This window comes from Oenanthe melanoleuca, chromosome 5, assembly GCF_029582105.1.
Source record: "Oenanthe melanoleuca isolate GR-GAL-2019-014 chromosome 5, OMel1.0, whole genome shotgun sequence".
NCBI lineage: Eukaryota > Metazoa > Chordata > Aves > Passeriformes > Muscicapidae > Oenanthe > Oenanthe melanoleuca.
The window spans coordinates 26,442,467-26,465,641 of NC_079339.1; the positions used below are offsets into that span (position 1 = coordinate 26,442,467).

Here is a 23,175-nt window from a genome sequence, read left to right on the forward strand (position 1 = left end):
TAGCCCTTTGTAATGCTTACATTTTTGTAACTAGAAGTTTCTATGTATTTGCTAGATCATGTACAAAGAACATGGTATGAACTTAAGAACAGTGTTGTAGAAATGCAGGACACTACTACCGTTATAGCAGCAGCTATTAGGCCAGTAGCTACCTAGTTTGTCTGGTTAAATTTGCAGCTGTCTTTGGTGGATGTCAAATATATTTTATTTCCTCACACAGTTTTAGTAGTTTTTGTAGGTTTGTTGCCAACAGGATCATAACTGTCAAGAAAATTTAGTTCCCTACATAAGTTGCTTTCTCTTAAAGCAACAGGACAAGCAGACAAGGAATCTTAATGGTCTGAACTTCACTTGTGACACTTGATGCAAAATCCAAATAGTTAATGGTGGAGGATCTGGAGGAAATGTAGAGTCAGAAGGAAGAAGCTCAAGTATTTTGAGCTCTGTGAACAAGGCTCAGGAATGGCATTGGGCCATCATTTGCCTCCATGCTTATTGTATTGTTATGCCTGAAAACCAGGGCCCTGTTGTGTTAAGCAGCAGATGCATAGTTCAGATACCAGCACTGCCCCTCTGAATTCAGAGCAGACTGAGAAATGGCCATGGTGAGAAATGCAGTGAGTGGTTTGAGGGTGCTCAGGATCCCCTGCTAGCTGGCACATGCCGAGTGGTGGTTGCTGTAGGTGCTCTATCGCAGTGCCTGCGGGAGTTGTGGAGCACAAGCCCATGAACTCGAGGCCAGAGCAGCAGGAGCTCTTCTGGAGAAGTGTTGAAGGAGGCCATAGCAGAGGCCAGTGCTAATGTACATGTGTGCCTTCCTCAGGGTGTTCTACAAGGTGAAGAGCCGCAGTGCTCACATGAAGAGCCACGCGGAGCAGGAGAAGAAGGCGGCGGCGCTGAAGCAGCAGGAGAAGGAGGCGGCGGCGGCAGCAGCCCGCAGCCAGGCCCAGCAGGAGGAGAGCAGCGACACCGGGAGCAGCAGCAGCGGCAGCAGCAGCGCCAGCTCGGATGAAGACGGAGAGATATAGCAGCAGACCAGAAGTGGAGGGAGTAGCAAGGCTGGACCCAACCTCCCTCTTTGTGGTCTCACCATTTTTTGCTTGCACTTTTCTTACCTGAACCATCAGGTTTTGGTTTCAGTGCTGCCATTTCTTCATGCCACATGTTCCACTTCACCTTGCCAGAATGGTGGATAACAAGATTTGTTTCAACTTGGATTTTTTTTTAAGACTAATAAGATTTCTATTCTATTTATAATGATATCCGAGGTACATAATAGAACAATGTCACCTGCAGTGGAAGTAAGTTCTCTCAGGTCAGTCAGACCTTTCTTTTTGTTCTTGTCAGGAATCATGGTAGTGGGACTCTTGGATATAAAGGTTTCCAGACTGGAGCAAGAGAATGAAGCTCTACTCTGAGCTAAGTGTATCCAGTTACTGTGACACTGGTGATTTCTAGTTGCTTCCTTTCTCAGCAAGTTCTTCTTCCTTTTATGCTTTCCTACCTTTCTTTCTGAGCAGTTATTGAAGCAGACAAGTTTTGTGGAAAGATGGTGTGCACTTTTGAACTCTGTTTCACAAAAATGAAAAGTGGGATGAGCAAGACACTCCTCTTCCCTTTGAGAGGAAGTTTTATTTTTCAAACGGAAGCCTGAGATCAGTTATCTTACGGCATTAAGAATGTAGCAATGGGTATAAAAATATCTTGTCGGATTAGAGTAGCCACAGGCCTTGCAGGTTGTCTCATCTTGGAAAACAAAATAGTCAGTCTTTGACTAACTTGAAGTCTGGGCTTCACAAGTGCAATTTGAAATGAAAACTGCTGGGTTTGAATTTACATAAATGGGAGCAAGTTTGTTTAGTGAAAACTAGCCCAGATCTTCTTGTGTGCTGGATTGTATGCACCTCAGAAATAGGAGGAATGGACTCTCATCTCCAGCAGTGATCCCTCTGTGAATGTTTTTACCTTTCAATATTCTCTTCTGTCTTGTAGCAGCCCTCATTTACTCCTTGAAATTGCCTTCATCAAGCTTTTGTGGTGGGGCCCTAGTTTCCCAGACAGTTGCTGTCAGGCAGTATGTACAGGAGAAGCTTGTCACCTATTTGCACACGAGTGGCTGGACAGTACTGCCTGCTGGGTTGTCCTGCTGTGAGCTGTGCTCTTTGCTGAAAGGCTGACTCTTCCTTCAGAACTGACACAAGCTAGTAGCCCAGAAAGTCTAGCCACCAAAACTGCTAGTGAAAGAGAGTTAAGAAGAGGCCCAGGTGACAGATGTTAGATTTGCACAGGATTGTTCTGTACATCTTTATGGCCCACATTTATCATTATTTTGTAAGGATGCAGAGAATCACTTGTGCTTCATGGCCAACTGATGCCATCCTGTACCTGGCTGCCCAGCTCCCTCCCTCCATCCAGTCCTTAGGGGCAGCAGTGATCCCCAGCTTCTCAAGTGCTGGCAGTGTGAGACCAGACCGTACTGAAGGAGCTGATTGCTCCTGCCTTCCCCACCAGGGATCCCAGAGATGTTGTTGCATGTGAACTACAGAGTGTGCCTGACTGCCAGGTTCTTTGTTTTTTTAAATCTTGACCCTTCCAGCTGCTAGATAAATTCCTGGTTAACTATAGAAAGAGGCTATAACTCCAGCATGTCATCTGTCAGTCCTCTTGCCCTGTAGTTTTATGGAACCATGATGGCTTCACTCTTTTGTTTGGGAGGCTGTGTACTGTACAATGTTTTCTTTGACATATCTATGCCTTTGCATAGAATTGTTTTTCTGAATAGCAGAAAGTTACTACTCCAACAAAATGAGGAGGAACATCATTAAGGACTGCACTCGTTGCAAAGTTGACACTTCCACCTGGAAGTGCTTAATTTTCTGTCAAGATTATACTTTTCATTCCTGTCAAAACTGGGGTTCCTTTCAGCATTTGGATGATTGTTCCATGTTCCTACATTGAATGGGTCTTGTTGACTAACCAAGAAGCACATGGCACATCATGAACTGTTAAAATCATTCAAAAACTGCAAAGAACTAAAAGCTGCTCTTTTAAAAAGAAGCTTAAGCAAATCAGTCTTCCTCTTAAGGATTTCAGTATTGATTTTTATCTTTTTTATTTATAAATTGGAGAAAATGCTTGTCTGACATTATCTTAGGGCCCTTGGAGAGAACAGAAGCTTTAGCACACCATGTCAGGAGGAACAGTAGGTGAAGCAACTGCAAGCATTATTACAGTCTTCCAAAGGCCAGATCTTTCATGGATTCTCCCTTTTTTTGAGGAAACTGATATACTTTTTCCTCTTGTCAAGGACAAGCCATTGAGGTGCTGATTAGAACAAATCAGAGGTTTTCCGTACTTGCATAAAAATGTTGTGTGTATTTTGTGCTAATTCTCTCCCACCCTGCTGCAGTATAAGTAGAACAGAACAGGAAAACTGGACATACTCTGTCACTGGAAGAAAATCAGAAAAGGGCTTTCCTGAGGATAACCTCTATTACAGCTGTGGGTTAGCAGGGCTGACCACAATCAGGTAATGTGCCAAGTAAGTGGAATCAAGTTGGAATGTTTCTGAGCGTACTTCCAAGTTGCTAGCAGTCACCAGAGGACTTCTTTTCTGGTATGGTAGTTAAGAAAACAGCTTTTCCAAGTGTCATCTTAAAAGACAAACAAGCAAATCAAGCCTTCTACCTACTGGCTTACAGTTGGAGTTTGGAATTGATCCATTGAATCCATTTGAATTAGAACTTGCCTGCCATCAAAGGTTGGCAGAGAATTGGTTTTTTAAAAAATAACAAAACAAAAACCTAAACAACCAGCCCCCAATTTCTGTGGGCAAAGCATTCAAATAGAATGTGTCTAATCTGGAATGAGTTGTGTTCCTGCTCTTTGTGGGGGGAAAATAACTTGAGTGGCTCTTTATTGCAGCACAGTGTTAATTTAAGTTTATGTTATTCCAGTTAAGATTTAAAAAACATCACCCCAAACAAACAAAATTCTTCTCAATGTTCTGTTGATATGTCTGTTTTAAAACTCCGTTCTCATTATTTTCCATCATTTAAAGGCCTGTTGATTGATCCCCATTTAATGTAAAGGTTTGCTGCTAATTTAGAAACCAGGCAGTAGAAAGTCATTAATTTGAACAAGGTGTCTCAAGGTGGCTTTAGTTTTATATGGGAACAATATAATATTTATAGAATGCAATTCTGTAAATGTGTACTAGTAGATTTGCCTTTTACAGTGCAAGATCAGGCTTCAGGTGGTCATGCACCCCACAGTCAGATGGCTGTATTACAAATCATTACCTACTTGAGTTTTGATGCCAGCACTGGGCATCATGGAGATGCAGTGACAGGTTGCATTTGCCCTGATCATGTACTTCTGCCTGTGCTTCTGCCTGCCCTTTACAGATAGATTCAGTCTTTCAGGTTTGTGATCTGCATGGGATAGCATCCGAGTTTTTTAAGACTGTGTGTGTATGTAATTACTAGATAGATGCATGCACTTGTGATGCATATCTGATATAGCTGCAGGTGTTTTGCAGTCTAGCTGCAAGAACCACTCTGCATTTTAATTTATTTGATGTTTGTTCTTTTACTGATACAGGTGATGGTATCAGAGAGAACTTGGCTCTGTAAGTTGAAGGTCTACAGAATTTCACTCAGCTGTGCAGGACCATGGCATTTTGCTGGCTAGAAACAGGTAGGGACGTAGCTGCTTAAAGGCAGGGCAAAGATAGAAATTCAAAAACTTAAAGGTAACTCATCTGTTAAACCCATTGTAGACAAAGTCCAGATTAACTAAAAATACTTGCTGATTTGTCAAACTGAGACTTTTGGTCATTTTTATCATTGCAACAAGCTTAGATTAAAATCAACACTTTTCAAAAAAAGTGTTTCTTAAATCACAGACTCTTTCTCACTCTCAGCAGTTACACACTTCTTAATTCTCTTTCAGGCAGTGGACTAGAAGGTTCCTACAGATACATACTATATTTTAAAGAAATGGGAGTAGGAAGGACTACAGCCATAGGAGTCTTGTCTGCTTTCATACAATTGCACATTTAGTCCAGTGCTTACCAGAAACCTTATTCTAATACACATTTTCCCACACAAACTTTCTCCCTGCTTTATCTTCTGATGTATGTCTGGGAGTTTATAAAGCTTTAAAGAGATAGAGAAGCAAGTCTACAAATCATGTTTGATTTCTGGGGGGGGAGGTGAGTTTCTATGTAAATTCATCACTTGGGTTCAGCTGCTTTACTTTCCCTCCTTCTGTCCTGTGTCGTATGACAGGAAGACACAAACTTTGAATCCCAAGCTGTCTTAAGAATCTTTCTTTCCATGACTAAGATTCCACTGACAGCTGAGCCTGAAAACCCCTTAACTTCTCCAGATTAGAAGACAACATATATTTTTATAGAAATGTAATTGTGTATTTTAAAAAAGTTTCCTGCAGCTTCTCCACATGTATTTTTCCCCCTGTAGTTCAGATTTGATATAAACTTTTTTGTGTTCATTCTTTTTATGTTCTGTTTTTAAATTTATAGTCAAAGCCTTGGTGTACTGTGCAGGAGCAGTCAGCCTTTGTAATTACTGTATAAATGCTTTATAATAAAGTATATTACTTTTATTTTAACAAGTGAGCAGACACTTCCTTTTGTGTGTCTGCTGCCTAGGGCACCTTTTAAAAGACTGTTACATGTTTAAAATGTACATATATAAATATATTTACCTGTTGCTGTACAGTTGTGATAGACTGGACTGAATTTATTTTTTGTGTGCTTTTTTATAAAATATTAATACACTAAAGGAAATCTTGCAGATGTGATTGTAATGTACTATGTAACTTATTTACTTAATATCCTCTATATATCTAAAAAACCTTTTATTAAATGAGGTTTAAAAAACAGTTTCTTAGCTGAGTTTTTTGATGGCATCAGGGAGTGGCTGGGGGCTTTTGCAGGCTGTAAGGCACAGGAGGCTGTTGAGAGGGTCCTTCTGGCTGGTCTGCTCTCCTCTCCTACTCACCTGTGTTTCCCACAGCAGCCCTTGAGGCATTTCTCACCTCTCTCCCAAGACACAAGCCTGCAATATGTTTTATGTCTTATATCCAAGAAATTAACTGGCACATGTGGCCAGAGAAATCTGCAGCTCCACTGCTTTACAGAAGTGTTCATGGGATGTGTGTCCCACTCAAAACTGAGCACCCTCCCAGAAAGACAGAAACAACCTTGACAGTGTGCATGGAATTCCTGGGGAATTGTTCTGGGTCTGCTGTGCTGTAGATAAGGCTGATGAGATTCTGACACTATCTGAAACAACTGCAAAGACCATGGGCAAGGGAAAGACATCATGGAGTAAGTCAGTACCTGCATCAGATGTGAATTCTGGGATGGCTTCAGTTGTTGATCATACTGTATCTCACTTTTCAGTGACAAAGTTTGAAAAAACTTCTAGTAAATACTGTTTTAAAGGCTTAACTTATCTGTTACCTGAATCTAAGGTGGGTTTTGTTACACAGCACATATTTTGTTTCTTCTAGTAGCAGTTTGATCTCTTGGTGTGGATTTTAAATAAGGTTCTGTCTGTCCTCAAAATGTCTTTCTTCTGTTTTGGTATTTTACTTTTTAGTTAACTAGGCTGCACAGGTGTTCTCACACCTATGGGCATGATGTCTTTAAAAGCTACAAATGCTACACAAAGCAGAGGGCAGAAATGTTTACCAGTGTCTGACTGGTCTCCTGTGAGATTGAATTTATGATCTAAGGCAGCACACCTGTTAATTTATGCTCACCTTTTAATTTCAATATTTTTGACAAAGCTGGCAGGAGAAAAATGCAGCCTAAGACATGAAAATACTAATTTTTTCAGCTCAGTATAGAAGTCCTTGCTTTAGTTTAGTCCTGTGCCTGTGGTAGTTGATCAGCAATAGCGTTTGGAGAAAAAAAATTTTGCTTGGTGTGTGAAGAGACAGGGAACACTGAAGCCTTTACTTGAGATAGCAGACCAGCACTTTAGGGCTTTAAGTCATGCATTTGCCTTCCTGTCAAGGCCAGCTGGCAAAAGTGCTGAAGTTTAGTACTTTGCACTAAATCTGAAGCTGTGCAAACAAACCTTGGACAATCAAGAAACCCACACATTTTGAGCAATTTGGGTTCTATCTTTTTTTAGCTGCTGGATCTAAGCCTAAGATTCTGGAAGTTATTTCAGCTACTGAAAGAAACCTTATAAAGCATTTTAGAGATTAGTAAGCTTTGAGTTAGTGGTACTGTGAGGAGTTCTGCAGTAAGTCCTTATATGTTTTCTAAATAGCATAACAGCCATCACTGTAGGATGCTACTCTTGTCATTATTGAGACCGACTGCCGTGGGCTGTGGGGTAGGAAGAGTTTTCTTTATATCAGAGTTTTGAAATTACTTTTCAGTGACATGATCTACTGAAGGCTGAAGTTTCTATCTGAGAAGCTTATGAATCAGTTAGCCTTCCCCTGTCTGGGTTTAATGGAACTGATTGTATATTACTGTTAACAGAATTTAAGTTCAAAGTGAATTAATAATTTTACACTGAAGAAAGACCAGCCATTTCTCTAACTTATATGGATTTTTTTTCCACATATAGTAGTAGATTTTTCTTTTAGGACCTAAGGACAAATTCTGACAACCAGCATCTTAAAAGATTGAAAAATATTTATGTATCAGATGACAACAATCACAATATATCAGCATTTTTAAAGCCTTAAGTAATTTTCTATTCTAAAATATAAAGGCAATAAGGAACAGCATTTACATGCTATCATACTATAAATACATTGCTTCCTGAGCAGCTAGGAATGTTTAATGAGAACAAAATTTAGTTTCCAAATACTCTTTACAAGCTGAACTATTTCATTACACATCAGCCAAAGACATTTGTATAAAATAAGCTTATATTTTTTTTTAACAAGTTTCACAGAAGAACATTTATAAACATAGGCCTAAATAATTTAAACACAGCAAATTTAACAGCTTTTCATGCTACAAAATTACTGTATACAAAAGACTGCCAAAGGGGATGTTAAAAGTGCTCTCTTGCTTGGAATTTTCTAGATGAGCCTACTTCTAGTGTAATCTGAGTCATCTGCTGGTTCTCAGGTCTCTTCTGTCATTTTTCCACCAGTTCTCAATAAGCACTGCATATATCAATCAGCTCTTTGAAGATAGGTGAGTGTGCCAACAAGCAAGCAAAAAACCTAGCTAGTTGCTACCACTAATTTGATTTTAGAATATTTCTGTAAGGAATAAAGTGGATGCTAGTCCTCCGTAACTTCACTGGGAAATGCAGAATTCCACATTGATTGCACATTTTACATGGGTCCTCTTTTCATCCACGAGTAATAGTGTGCTTACTATTTCAATGGATGTGGTGTAATAGGGAACAGTAGAGTGTACAAATAAGAGCCAGGCTTTCCAGCATCTCACTCCCACAACCCTGTGGGTACACAGGCCAAGGTGTCATTGTCACCTTACACATAACATTGTGTAGCACCACCAATATGCAAACCAGCTGTTTGAATTCTACCACCTCTCCATGTCTTCCACCACATCCAGTGCCTAATTTTAAAGTGCAAATTTAAAAATTTAGGGGAACCTTACTTTGGAGAAGAAAAAGTTTAGGGGGGGGGGGGTGTTTTGTTCTTCAGAGTAATCACAACTCATTAAGCAAAGCAAGGTAAAGTGAAGCTACCAGCTTTTAGATGAAGCATCTCCTGGCAAACACAAGCCACAGTCAATTCTTTTCTTACTGTATTGTTTCAATGAGACTGACACATAGTTTTTATCAGGAGAGTTTTAAATTATATGCTAAGACTGAATGCTCCCTTCCTTCAATAATTTTCCCCTTTTTTGTTGGTATTTACAATGCAGCCCCCAAAGAAAAGAGCTAGAGAATTTGTGCCATTTCATCTGTGGACAGCACCAATGCCAGTGGGCCACACAATCCACCCAGCTCTACCACCACCTACAATAGTTTTGGACTGATTCTCGTAGTTGCAGCCTCTACTGATGACTTACAAGAGCCAGAAACTGCTCTTATCCCTCACAACTTGTCAATGGATCTGTGTTTCACTTCAGTCATTACAACATAGTCAGAACACTAAGTTTCTGTTCCTCTCTCAGAATGCCCCAATATAGCCAAAGTGTAGAGTATGTACAGACTTAGGCCATATTTAAAGAATCAACCAGCAGGATTGCTTGGCATTGGATTGTGCTCATCACTCTCTTTCCCTCCTGTCACAGTCGTGTGGAGCTGACCCAGCCATACCCACCACTTGCAGCTGTGCTGGTAGAGACCAGGTCTACAGCTTCAACCACTTTTCTTTCTGGACAGCACTAGAACAGCACCATGTGGTCTATTCTGAAAATATCTCCAAGCACAGAGACAAATTTGGCATTTCTGCTTGTTGGGAACATTCAGAAGGCAAGTTTTGAGCCAGTCATCCTCTGGCTCACATGAACCACACTTGAACTGAAGTCATCAAGGGCAGAGCCAGTCCCCTGTGGGCCTCCCAGCAGATGGGGCCAGCAAGGCCTAAGTGTGCCATGGGCTCTGCACTGCCCAAGCACACCCTCCTTGCCAAGAGTGGTTGGCTTCAAAGGATTTGTGAAATGGCTGCTGACTGTAGACACTCCTTCATGGTGCTTCTTGGTAGGTGCTACCTGTAACTCATGATAAAGCTAGGAGAATACTTCCAAAGAAATAACAAGCAAAAATGAAGTTGTCTAAATCCAGTGAATTAGCTAACTAAGAAAGCAGTTTCTGGTAAAGAGAACAGCTGCCTGGAAATAGTTTGTGCTGGGTGAAGAATGTCTAGAGTTTTTGCCATTGCACTCTTGACCTTACTTGTAGTAACAAATCCAAATCAAATTGAAACCACTTCAGCAAATGCCAACTTAAATCAGAATGCTTTAGAATTCCCCTAATAATCACAGATTAAGTAGCAATATATTGAAATTAAATTGTGATTGTCTTGTAAGCATTTACTTCACAGTGTTCACTTAGAAACTGATTAGAGAGAATCACCTATTACAATTATTCCTGGAGCTTGAGATCAGTACCACTGATTGGCCTGGGCCAATTCTACCATTTCATCTCTGAACTTGATTTCCAAGACTTCGACTCCTGCCACACCTTCATGAACAAAATAACTTAAGAATGGCATTCTGCCCCCATCCCTTCTATACCTAGGCTGGAACCAGCAGTTACACTTGTTGCCACTTCAATTTAAAAAAAAGATAGTACCACAAATTAGAAGAAAAACTTGTTAAAAAACCAAAAAGTAGCTGCAGAAAAATCTACTCAGGTGACTCCATCTATTCTTCAAAGAGAAGAAAAACCATACTATTGGCATCCCAGAGTGCAATCAGGTATGTCTTCATCATTGTTGAATGCTTTTCACTAGAAATAGCCACATAAGAAGGCTTTACTAAAACTGGTTACCCTGCAATATAGCACATTCAGTACCTCCTCAATAGTTTTTTTACCAATGCTCTCCTCTCCTCTCCTCTCATCTCATCTCATCTCATCTCATCTCATCTCATCTCATCTCATCTCATCTCATCTCATCTCATCTCATCTCATCTCATCTCATCTCATCTCATCTCATCTCATCTCATCATTATCTAATCTCATCTCACCTCACCTCACCTCACCTCACCTCACCTCACCTCACCTCACCTCACCTCACCTCACCTCACCGTTCCCACTAACTACATATACTTTCTCTCACCTGTGCTTTCACAAAAAATGAGTATCCCCAAAATGAAAATTTTCTGTCCTCAAGCCCAAGTCTTCTGTTTGCTGTTAGTTTCTCTTACTATCAGCCTAAGATTCCAGAGCTGAGAAGGATTATGCCCAATCCAAAGCCAGAAACCAGCTGTAGGCTACTAGGCCACATATTCCAATCTAAAGTAATTTCCTACTAAGAGACAAACCTCAAAGTTAGCAGGTATTTTACTGAAACCATGCAAAGAATTCCCATGCCTCTTAAAAATAAATAAATATATAAGTTATACATGGCTCTAAGCAATGCAGTTGAGTTCCAATGTGAGAAGCCCATTTCAAGACTTGGGGCCAGGAACAGGCGCTCGTCAGATCAATACCTTCTTGTGCGTATGTCTGCAACTACTGGGCCTGTTTGGCATAACTCTTCAAGGAATGAAAAGGCAAACTCACATATTAAAAATATTGAGAAAGTGCCATGACAAAATTAAACACAAAAAAGCTTGTTAGGTGTCTCTAACCCACAACATTGTTCTTCTGGCCTCAGAGTTTCCAATTCAATGTTGGCCAGCAGCACCAAAAAAGCTAAAACAGTTCTTTTATAACCCAAGAGTGAATAACAAGCACCACTAATCAGGATTTAAAAATAGTTATGTATTAATTTAAATAAAGATCTCTTGCTAGCCAAACAGCAAGTAAACTCAGCTCCACTAGTCTCTACAGAAGGTGTCATAAGCTTGACAAACCAGTGTGAGCAATTTTTGGTAACTAACTCTTTGGGTGAGAGACTGTGGAGATAAGCTGTTCTTTTGAAAACTGCCCAAAGATTTTCTTCAAAACAAATACTTATAAAAGTTTATGTGCCAAGCTATCTGGAGTTACTTTAATAATTTAATACCCAACAAGAAAGTGTCATCAGTTTCCTCCTTCTGCTCCTTCCGCTCCTTCCGCTCCTTCTTCCTCTTCTTCTTTAACAACTAAAGTACCTTAGGAGGAAAAGAAAAAGAGGAAAATAAGAAGAGGAAGACATAATGAATTATGATCTATCTGAAAGCTTATCTGTCCTGTTGGAAAGAGTAAAGAGTTGTATTTCCTGCCTGTTTCTAACCAACATGAACTTCTGCATACCTCAACTGGTCTTAACTAGAAAAGTCTTCACCTGATGAGCTCCTCTGTTGGATGTTTTTTCAATGTCTTGGGTAACAGGGAATAAAAAATTACTAAGGCATGGTCTGCAAAGATCAGCCCAACTTGGTCTTTGGGAGATGCACCAAGTCAGCTCAATTGCTAACAACCAAAAACACATCACCCTTCTCTTGTGGGGCCCCTGGTTTGTGCTGCCTTTTCCAGGACATATATGCCTGTTTTAGTGTGGTTAGTAAGTCTACCCCTATACTACAAAGGGAACTTTTTGCCCATAAATATGTGCCCTATTCCGTTTTTTGTTTTATATTCAAAACTTCTACTGCAACAGCAAATGGACCACTCCTGGCCATCCTTCCTAGCAGTGCAATTCTCTCATCAGGTGTCCACTTCCTAATATTTTTTTTACTGCAGTTGAGCTGGTCCTAGATAGAATCTGGTAATAGATTTCCCATCCACTGCTCCCTGTAGTGAAGGTGTCTCCTCTTGTTGACATACCTGTACTCTTCCCTTTCCTGCAGTTATCCTGACTCTATATCAGTGTTACCACTCCTCCTCTCCCCTCCATTGCTTTAGTAAGCGGGGACAATAGTGAACAGCTAACATCTCCATTGACAGGAATTAACATATTTAAAAATAGATTTCAAAATTATCTCATTTTTAGTCACTAAACAGTTGAATACCTTTTTATACCAGTGTCTTAAATAGGAGAGGACAGCTCACAAATTGAGGCTTACTGCAGTAATGGAGGGGGATATTCAGGCATTTAGGAAATTTGCATGCAGATTTGAAAATTTGCCCTTGCATCAGAAGTGAACCAGAGCATATCCCTGTCTATCTCTATTCTCTCATTTCACCGCTTCTGTTGGGAAAACTGTAATACAACTTGGCAGATGAAAGCCTTGTTAACTTATTTAATGCTAAATCTTTCCACTCCCTATAAGGTATTTGATAAAACTACTTGGGTAACTACAGAATAACGCCCAACTGTAGGCTGCAAGACCACTTGGATTTAGCACTCCAAAATCCATCAAACACTATGGACAGGATCTCAGTAACTACTTCTGAATAACTCCAAAGAGGAGGAAGGAATATTAATTTCATGGGCACAAATGAACCTCTGAGGTTATGTTTAATTTCCCTGTGGTTATCTTTATATTAAGCTTTTAACTCACCCCAATTGCCTCATGCCCCAAACTCACCATCCAGCTTTTTCAGCTTGGGTACCCGTTTGGTTGCTTCTTCAATCCAACTGTTCTGATCAGCAGCAAATTTCTCTTGTAGTGGATTGCCTACAAACACCAACTCCTCTAGTACTGGCAGCTCTGACAGTCTCACAAACTCTGCTGCAACCACAAAGGTGAAAACACCAACCAGATTGTGGAACATGGAAAGTACATCTGCACCACACATTCCTTTCACACTCAGTGCAAACATAAAGAGCATGGGATACAAGAGGAGAGGGACTGCTTGGGCTCTAACTGGTGTCAAGTTAAAGAATAGCAATGTGTTTTAAAAGAGGTTGAAGAAAGATGATTCAAAGCATGAATTTAATTGGACTTAAAAGTTAAATTAATATTCCAGCTATTTTTACTCTCTTGCATGAGTAGATGTTTAGGGATTTTGCACATGTCTGTAGGCTTGTCAGTTAGAATCAAAGCTCCGTGATGTGCAGCACTATTTTTCACTTGGTGACAACTCATGCATTCACTATACTACAGAAGTCTCTACAGAGTACAGATGCATGGCTTACCCCACTCTTTCACCAAATTATTTGACATATAAAGAACCTTCAGTTTCTTCATTACACGGATACCCCTCAGTTTCTCAATTAAGTTGTATGAGATCCACAGCTCCTCTAAAGTGTCAGCAACTGCCTCCTGGAAAATGACAGGACAACTCAGATAAGCAGAAGTACGTCTTCCTTATTACTCATACTCTTTCTTCACCTTCTACAGGTGACAAAATACTAAGATATATTGGTCCTCATTTCCTTTTAAGCAAGTCCCTAATTATAAGGCATGGCAAATGCTCATGGGAATTAAAAGGCAATGTAATATATGCAAATATATGTAAGGAGGACAGAAATTGCTGTAATAGAATGAAACAAGATGTAGCTGGAGTAGTTCTTAAGGCATAGGGGCAGAGGAGAAAAATCTGCCTATTTGTGCACTGCAAACATCTGTGAAGAGAATGCAATTCAACAACTACTTTGGAAGGGATGTTATACAGTGTGAGAGCATTATTCATCCTGGTGTATTCGGTATGTTTGTGTCTGCTGGCCAGAAATCACATTCATAATTCTCTCAAAAGAGAGGTTTTTTAAACCAGTCATTGCACACTAACTCTGCATTTCACACTTAAGAGATATGGCATCTCTGAAGGTGAGAACAGCTTTGAGGAGAAACAGTATCTCTTGAGAAAGAAAATAATTTACATGTTAATTTTAAAAATACTGATTGAAAAAAAGTATTCTTCTGGCCTGAATTCAAATGTAAAAAAATTTATCTAATTTTTTTCTCAACTAATTTTTCCCTACTAGGTAGGCTCAGTCCTGCCACCATCCACTCTAAAGCCATACTGCTCCAGGTACCAGTTAACATAAAAGAGGGAGAACAGATGATAGCAAAAGGGGAATGTAAAAGGTGAGTGCCTAACCTTTTATTCAATTAATTTTATTGAACTCAGCAAAGACTTGCAAGAACACAAGGGAATTACCTCATATTCTATTTTGTTAGTGAAGAATTGATACTAAAAAGCACATACCAATCCATTCAAGTTCTTTATGTTATTTCTTCCCAAAGACAGAATCCTCAAATTTTCTGTAAAAATTGTTTTTAAAAAATCACGTTAATAAACAGGGCTTTTTTTTTTTTTTTTTTTTTTTTACCAAGAAGATGCTGTAAATCAGGTAAAATTACATATTCTTCTTACAAACTGCACTCTGAACAGGCTGCCTTAATAAAGAATGATCTAACAAAAACAAAACCTCCTCACCTAAACAGATCAGCAGGAATTGATGCAGGGGAAAGCTCAGAAATACACCCATGAATACAAAGCTGCTTATGTGTGCGTTGGGTTATCTAGTTGAAATTCAGTTTTGATAAATACTCAGCAAAAATTATTATTTCACCTTGCACCTGAACTGCTGACTTGCTTCTTTTGATCTTACATAATTCATATCACTTCTTCTCCAGGCAAAAGTGGTTCTGATCTTATTTTTAGGCAGCAGATTTGGTTTCTATACTAGAGGCAGCATATAAAGCTGCCTTACAAATGCCTGATGGGAGGTATTCAATTTAGTTCTAATTTGTTTGGTTTTACAATCAAACACTTGAATCTACATTAAAATTTTTGAATCTACATTAATATAAATGTTTAAGATGTTTTAAAGGCTTTTAATGTTTTATCCCACTAAAAAAATTTAATTGGTTTCACTTCTATGTATAACTGCCTAATTATTTTTTCTCATAATAGTTACTCAGTTGAAGTATTACAGAACAGTTATTTGGAAAGACTACTGGAATATTTTTCCCTGATGAGTATTTCCAAATCTTTTGAAGTCTAAGCTTATTATGAAAATAAATAAATTCATCAAGCTCTTTGACAGATCTCTTAGTGTGCAGTTGGAAAGGATGAGATTCTAGATTCCTTATCTATCCAGCTGGCATTTTAACAGGAACAGAAAAGCCTGGAAGCTCTGTTCAAAACTGCAGCTCTTTGGCCAGTCTCATGCCACAGTTGAAGTCTTGAGGACAGACCATTAAGATTTCTGTTCCAAAGTCAGTAACCCAAGAGTTTCAAAGACAGCTGCCCAAGAGAAGCTCTACTTCTAGACAGGTGGCACATCCATTTATAAAGCATGAACAAAACCAATTATATCCAATCCTCTGCAAAGTGGAATGACATTTTTCCATCCCAGGTCTACAACACTCCAACCTCCCTGCAACCAATAATGCATTTGCAGAGTTGTTGAACTGCAGACTGTCTCCATTAGGAGCGTGGAAAATGGTCATGACATCACTTTTGAACTGATTAGGTGTTGAATAGCACAGCAAGGCCCACAGGAGGGTACTGAAGTGCTTACTGAATGCAATTTTTTGATTGCTGCACTGTGAGACAACTGCCAAGGCTAGTGCAGGGGTACCTGCTGCAATACACCACTGCTTCTCAGCATGCATTCTCCAGTAAGACTGGTCATTTTAAAGGTCACTTGTAATGTTCTACAAGGAGGGAATAAGAAGAGGATAATAATAGGTATAAATAAAGCTGGACACGTGTAACAAATGATGGCATATATCCTAACAGGCAACTAGAAAACAAACACAATGGACAGCTGGCTTGTCACTTACTTAGGTTGTTCAAGTTGGCAATTCTATCAATGCAGTTTGTAGACAGCGACAGTTTCCTTTAAAAGTAAGAATAATCAATTCACAGTATATAAGGGATCACTACACTGGAAGAGTTCCATGTCCCAACACCACTGCATTAGAAATAGTTATATGTTCTTGTCTCATTAGATGGTAAACTAACTAGATGTATAAACAGACTCAAAATATCCTCAAACCATTAAGATTTCTTCAATTTTATTTAGCTTCTGGGAAAGTACCATGAGTTACTTAAATGACATACTGGATTATCTTTTATGCCTAGCCTTATCAAATGCATGGATGTTTATTTCTGAAATTACTCTAATCTCTTTCTGAAAGTCCTGCTCTAATCACCTCTTTTTTTCATGAATTTTGGAGGGGATCATAAACGTGCCATTTAGGAGATAGACTCCAAACACAGATCAGTAATTATATACTGATAAACAGAAGATAATTTTTCTGGGGACAAATATTAATATGGAATCAACCCTAACATCTCCTAAGTTACAAGGGTCTTTGAATTAAAAAGGGCAAATGTGTGCAGAAAGAGAAGCTCAGTTAAGAAAAAAGAAGAGAAAGCTGTTGCTTTGAAGGCCCCACTTAAACACAGTAAATACATATTTGCAGTGGACAGCAGAAAAACTGAAAGGAAGAGAGGAGAACATTTTGTTTCCAACATGTTTTTTACTGGACTTACTCGCAGTTAACAAGAGTGGAGAGAGCGCCATCCATCTTTTCTACAGGAGGAACCTGCCCATACAGTTTCACTTCCTTTGCCTCTGAAGCCTTCTGGCCACTCTTCTCCTCCTAAAGAAAAGAGAAGCTGAGGAATTTGCTACAGGCAAATTACCAAAAACTACTATGCTAAAAGAATTACTGTAAAAGTGATTACTATAGAAGTAATTCCAATATACTACTGGAAAGAGAAAGCATTTTGAGTTCTGTTATCAAGATTCCTGCTGGTGTAGCACAAAAAGGGTCAAGCTATCAAAATAACTTATACATTACATATGCTGGTTTTCACAAGTTGTGTAACACTTGGGCAATATAATAAAGTAGTCATCTGCCATATAGAATGGAAAATAGATGGAAGGCTAAAATTCTGAATTAAGGTATTTCCATGAAGACTGACATACAGAAACCTCAGCTAGGGCCAGTCTATGGCAGAAGCAGATTTAAAAGTTCTGGCAGAAAAGTCTCCTTCCCACTTCACCCAGAAATCTCAGAACTCATGCCTGGCTCACAACACAAACTGAACACAGGGGAGAACACAGTGTTTTGGGGGAGAACCTCAAAAGATTCATAGCGTTAAGAATCTAAAAAAAAAAAAAAAAAAAAAAAAATCATCTAATTAGCCATTAAGAAAGAGTAGGGGAAGATGTCACACTTTGGAGAATACAGGAAAAGACATATTTTCTGTTTATAACCTAGGTTGATAATTCAGAGCCTTGGAAAAATGGATGTAACTTCAGCACTTAGGTTTATTAAAAAATATGGTCTATTAAAGCTTTTAAAATTCTTAAGTGATGGCAATTATTGACTAAACACTTGGGACAAGTATCTATTTAGAGAGTAGCAGCAGTTTTGACAGCTGCCTCCCTGACAGCACAAAGGGAGCATTTTGTCAGTTCACTCAGTGTTCAGTGCAAGGACTGGAGGTCCATTAACAAAGAAGAAATCTTGGCGCTTTCAGAACAAGGACTCTTGTTTTCTCCTCCATTTCATGCATCTACTGAAAAGAGAAATAGCTGAGTGCCCCAGTTTACATGGCTACTTTGTAATTAAATTAATCATGTCCCATAAGTCCTTTAGTATCCCAAAGCACACCAGGTTTTGATAACATTATTTTTCCTCTTATACACCCAAAATACTTCAGAAAACTTAATTTCATTTAAAAAATCATGTGTCTTGTACAAGTATTTATATTCCAGTTTCTGTCCAAATTCAGTGTGACAGTATTTTTACTCAAAATTACTGATTTAGCAAATAAACATGTCAGATATTTTGCTGGAATATGGTGATGGCATGTTCAAACAAAGTAACTAGATCAAAGTGAAATTTCCGTTTTCTTTTCTAAGAACTGTTCTGTATCTATTGTATTTACATTCAGTTTGCAATCTCTCAGTTTATACCAACAAATAAAAATACATTTTTCCTTAAAAACATGAAAGGAAGAGAGCTTCCAACACAGACTGGGCCAGCAGTGAGCACCTGCAGGAAGAAAATTCATCCTGATTGCCAAGTATTTTGTAAGCAGCTGCGCAACCACAATATGCCACAGAGAAAGTATAGGTAGAATAGACATGTTTTTTAAGAACAGGTTACATGTTTGCCAAGTTGAAGCTGCTTTGATTTCAATTTGCTTTGATTTAACTAATGTCCCTCTGACTGTAGGGCATAGGTAAATTCCTATGCCACAGGGAAGAAAAACATTTGGAATGCAACACAACACCAAATGCAATTGTACAAGTCACATGGACGCAGATTAGGAAGAGTAAAAGGAAGATTTAGACCCATCCCAAATAACTTGAACAGAAAAGCAAATTCGGCACTTTATACCTAACGTTAATGGAAACTCACTGACACAGGCTGATTCTGTCTAAGAGACATGTGACAGAGGAGCAAATGGAAAATAAATCTGTAATAGGAATCATGGAGCTGAAGTTCTGGAAGGCAGAAAGAGTAAGGGAGGAAAAGCAAACTTTTTTAATGCACAGTTCATACTTCTACTAATGCTAATGTCTGCAAGTTGTTGTGTTCTCGTTCTTTCTAGGAGACAAGGAGTGAGGTTTGTGGGATATTCCAACATAACTGGAAAACCCCTGAAATACTGAAGGTACTAAACAGTGATAAAACTCAAAATGGAAGTAGGCTTCAGTTACAGGCTAGTACCTTGAGCTTCTGGCTTTCAAGTGTAGCTGCCCACGCTATCACAGCCAGATCTTCTAGAGACCAAAACATTTAGATATCCTTGCTCTAGCAGCTGGCCAAAATTATCATGGAAGCATATGTACACCCAACAGAACAGCTGTGCCTTCATCTAAAATTCAGAGACTGGGGAAAGATTCTCACTGGTTTTACTGGACAGTGAACCAGAACTTAGAGCATCCTACATCATCGTTTGAAATTACAGCTGCATCCTTGCCAACACACAGCTTTCTGGAAGACCAGGTCAGCCACCACCAGACAAATGAGCTTCTGTATTAACAGAGAAGAAAACCCAAGAAACTCATTCTGAGTTAAGCTTTGCACAATATGAGGGACCATATGCCAAAGGACATGTAGAAGTTTCACTGAATTCAGTACAGTGAGAATTTTGTACTTGTTTATTCTGTGGGAAGGACTGCACTTGGGTAAAGCGAAGAGAGCATAATTAAATCATAATACATCTCCAGCTTTGAATCTCTTTGTGGCTTCAGGCCAATGCACATTCAGCAGAACAATGCAGGTAGGCAAAACAGACTAATCTTTACTAATTGTATCAGTTTAACAGGAACATACAAAAAGTCCAACAGAATGTACTACACAACAGCAGTAATCATCATTTTACTTTGTGAAGCTTCTTAAAGCAGATGTTTCAAACATATTTCTTACCATGTTTGAAAAACAAAATTAGCTGAACACAGTCAAACCCCATGCCACTAGGCACTGTTCTAGTACTTACCCATCTAGCTAGAGCCTCTTTGATGGTCGTTGCTTTTGCCTAAAAATGAAACAAACTTAAATGAGTATTCATTGAATTTTTAAAGTGGAGTTAACTGCAAATCTATTTCCTCTCCCTTCTCCCTCCCTATCCTGCTTTTCTGCCCCCCTTCCACCACTTTCCTGTATTATCTTGGATCAGCCAAGTCAAAGAAGTTGGAACTCCCCAATGTCCTGAAACTTTGTGTTCTGGGGTATTTTGCTGCATTTTCAGAAGTAAACAATGGGTTTAATGTCAGGACATTATTTTCTTGATCTTAGTCTCTGCCCCATGGCACACTGCTTATTAGGTTTCATGGTGAAATTCAATTCAGAGGCGTAAGAAGTTACTGCATTGAAAATTGTGGTCTAATGCTCTTAAACCCTCACATTCTATTGTGCATTAGCAACTTCCTGTCTGAAAGCAAGTCTGTGACCAGAGAATGATACAGTCTCCTAAAATTCACTGAAGAAAATGAGGTACATCTTGCCAAAATTCAAGAGCAAATATATATTTGGGTTTTCTTTCCAATTGTTTTGCATTGAGTTACATTGAAAATGCAATGTGAAATATGTATGATTCATAGAGCTGCTTTTGAAGGCTTTTTAAGGACTGACCCACTGACCAACTTTCTCGTCACTAACTCTTACTTTTCCACCTCACATCAGGGTCTTAGTGAAACCACATAAAGATATCCAAAACAGTAGTATATAAACAACGTGCTTAATGCTTCTCTAAACATTAAACATATTCCAAGATATCTTTTGGATTAAAGAGGTTTCAGAGATCAGTCTTTTACAAACAGTGACCAACAGCCTTCTTTCTGCAAATACAGAAGGACTCTAGTTTTGGCATCTCTATTACTCTTAAGTGTAGCAGGCCATGATAAAAACAGCCTTTCAGGTAATCAGATATATAATCCTCCCACACTGTAAAAGTTAAAACCAACAAATTAAGTTCCCCCAAATATCTTACAGGCAGCCACCTCAGTCACAGAGCTTTAGTGTTGGGTACTTACTCTGGACCACAGGAAACTCTGGACCCAGCAGTAAAAGGCAACAGCTGAGGCAGCTACATATAAGAAAAGGCCACAGCCACTGAACACCCAGCAACAGCCTAAGAGCCAGCAACACCAGGGGGCCTGAGCATGCATCTCAGACAGCAATATGCACCTCCATTTAGACACCCTCAGATGTTCCAGCTGTTTCTGCCCACTGGCGGGCATTCATTTCAATCTGGACTATAGCAAGGGGTAGCTAGTTCTATGTCCTATTGGAAATGACCTGCAAATTTAAGCCACAGCAGTAGCTCCCCAGTGTCTGCCAGAGATGAACATCTGCATGACTCCTCTGGTTCAGAAGATCACATGCCTAAGTTCCCACTACAACAGCCTCATTCAAGCCAATTAATAGCTAACAGTGTGCAGGCAAAAAGAGCTGGCTTCCAGTTAATTGGGGAGTTTGGGGCAGAAACTTAATTGCCTTTTTCATAACTACAGCAGCTAATCATCACCACAGCACTTAGGTACATGATCTCAGTCACTCATGTTGAAAGCAGAAATGCATTGATAAGACCAGTGGCTGTTGCTGTTTATGAGTCATGCCTAAAACCAGTTTGGACTTAAAAGCTACTGATCCATGTGAGCACAAGGAGCAACTTCTTCCCTGACCTCTGTTAACTTATCTCTGCCGATTTGGTGAAAACATGGACATCAGCACAGCAGGTTATTGGAGAGCACATATCTGGGATTTACTTTTCTTTGAGGTGCTGTTGAAATTTCTGTAGGCAAATCATAGTATCTTCTGCCACGGGAAGTTACCTAAGGGAAACTTCCTCCAAAAAGCCTACCCGCAGGGCTCTTCTACCTGCTTATTGAACAATTTTCTACAGGTATTTAGACTAAAGAAAGTCATAATACTTAAAATGTTCAAAATGCCAAGTGCCAGTAGTGACCCTGAAGAGTCACCATCAGCATGGCAGGAACAAGAAACAGAATCTCTGAAGGGGAAAAATAGCCACACCTGTACTAGTAATAGTTGTAACAAAAGATCAATTTCCTCCCCAGAACATGGCAGTTGGACACTAGTATTTACAAAATTTAGACCTCCAGGAAAAAGTAAAAACAGTGACGCTTCGCCTTTATTTGCAGACATTTATTTGTATTTTAAATAGATGAAATCGGAATTGCACAGCAACAGATACCAAGCTAATCGCTGTAGCGATCGTCGATACTGCCGCCTTAAAACCACGTACTAAGCGAGGTTTGTGAGCTTTACCTTTACCCCCAAAACCCCCTTCCCAAGGCACAGCACAGGCCCCCGTGCCCTGCTCAGCCGCCGCCCGAGCCCGCGCTGCCTCCCGGGGGGCTCCGGCCGAGCCCGGGCTGCTCGCCGGGGCCCGGCCGCGGGAGCTCCACTCCGCCCTCACCGCTCCCGGCCCGAGCACCGCTCCCGGCCCGAGCACCGCTCCCGGCCCGGGCACCGCTCCCGGCCCGCGCCGGGCCCCGGCCGCAGCACTCACCATGGTGCCGTGGATACCGCGAACGCTGCGGTTGCTACGGGCGCGGGAACGCCCCGCCCGGAACTCGCGTACGAGCGGCCCGCGGCGCCTTGTGGGACTGGCGGGGCCTGGTCCGAGCGCGGCGCGGCACTCACGGCCCGCCCGGCTCGCAGTCGAGCCCCAGCAGCGGCTGCCAGGGCCCCCAGCTGGGGCCGGTGCAGCTCATGCGGCCCCCCGAGCACTCGTCTTAATGGAGTGTGACAGGCGTTTGGCACAGAATTACTGTGGCGGGTCCCGGGCTCCTCAGTGCAAGAGGAGCTACTGGAGAGGGGCCAGTGGAGAGCCACGAAGATGATGAGGGGTCTGGAGCGTCTCTCGTGTGAGGAGAGACTGCGGGACCTTGGCCTGTTCTGCTCCTGAGAGGAGAGCTCACCAGCAGATACAAATACCTCGAAGGTGGGTGCCAAGAGGATGGTGCCAGACTCTTTTCAGGGGTGCCCTGGGAAACGGCCTTAAGCTGAAAGACAGAAGTTCCACGTCAACATGAAGGAGAACCTCTTCACACTGAGGGTAGCAGAGCACTGGAATAGGCTGCCCAGGGAGGCTGTGGAATCCAAATCCACCTGGATACATTCCTGTGTCACTTGCTCTAGGTGACCCTGCCTTAGCAGGAGAATAGGACTAGGTGATCTCCAGAGGTCTCTTTCAACCCTAACAATTCTATGAA

At 40.4% G+C, this 23,175-nt stretch overlaps 2 protein-coding genes across 5 annotated transcripts in view; one reads left to right on the forward strand and one right to left on the reverse strand.

The window, feature by feature from the left end:
* Positions 1-5,907, forward strand: part of MIDEAS (mitotic deacetylase associated SANT domain protein) — a 51,801-nt gene extending 45,894 nt beyond the window's left edge. For both annotated transcript variants that reach the window (XM_056491859.1, XM_056491860.1), the window contains exon 13: positions 824-5,907. In XM_056491859.1, coding sequence (XP_056347834.1) covers positions 824-1,028 — 205 coding nt within the window. In that variant the 3' untranslated portion in view covers positions 1,029-5,907. The remainder of the gene's footprint in view (positions 1-823) is intronic.
* A 2,004-nt stretch (positions 5,908-7,911) lies between these two features.
* On the reverse strand, positions 7,912-22,575 carry DNAL1 (dynein axonemal light chain 1). Of its 3 annotated transcripts, XR_008840551.1 has the most exons (9): positions 22,470-22,575; positions 19,932-19,970; positions 16,965-17,074; positions 16,250-16,305; positions 14,664-14,719; positions 13,651-13,777; positions 13,100-13,243; positions 10,685-11,740; positions 7,912-10,638 (listed from the first exon to the last, which is right to left on the reverse strand). XR_008840551.1 is itself a non-coding variant. In XM_056491864.1 (8 exons), exons 1-8 carry the CDS (start codon positions 22,470-22,472, stop codon positions 11,670-11,672), a joined length of 606 nt encoding a protein of 201 aa, XP_056347839.1. In that variant the 5' UTR covers positions 22,473-22,575; the 3' UTR covers positions 7,912-11,669. The 3 variants fall into 3 exon arrangements, 2 of the variants coding, with proteins under 2 accessions (XP_056347839.1, XP_056347841.1); XM_056491864.1 differs by having other exon boundaries at positions 7,912-11,740; XM_056491866.1 differs by having other exon boundaries at positions 7,912-11,740; positions 13,100-13,240; positions 22,470-22,535.
* Positions 22,576-23,175: the final 600 nt, after the last annotated feature.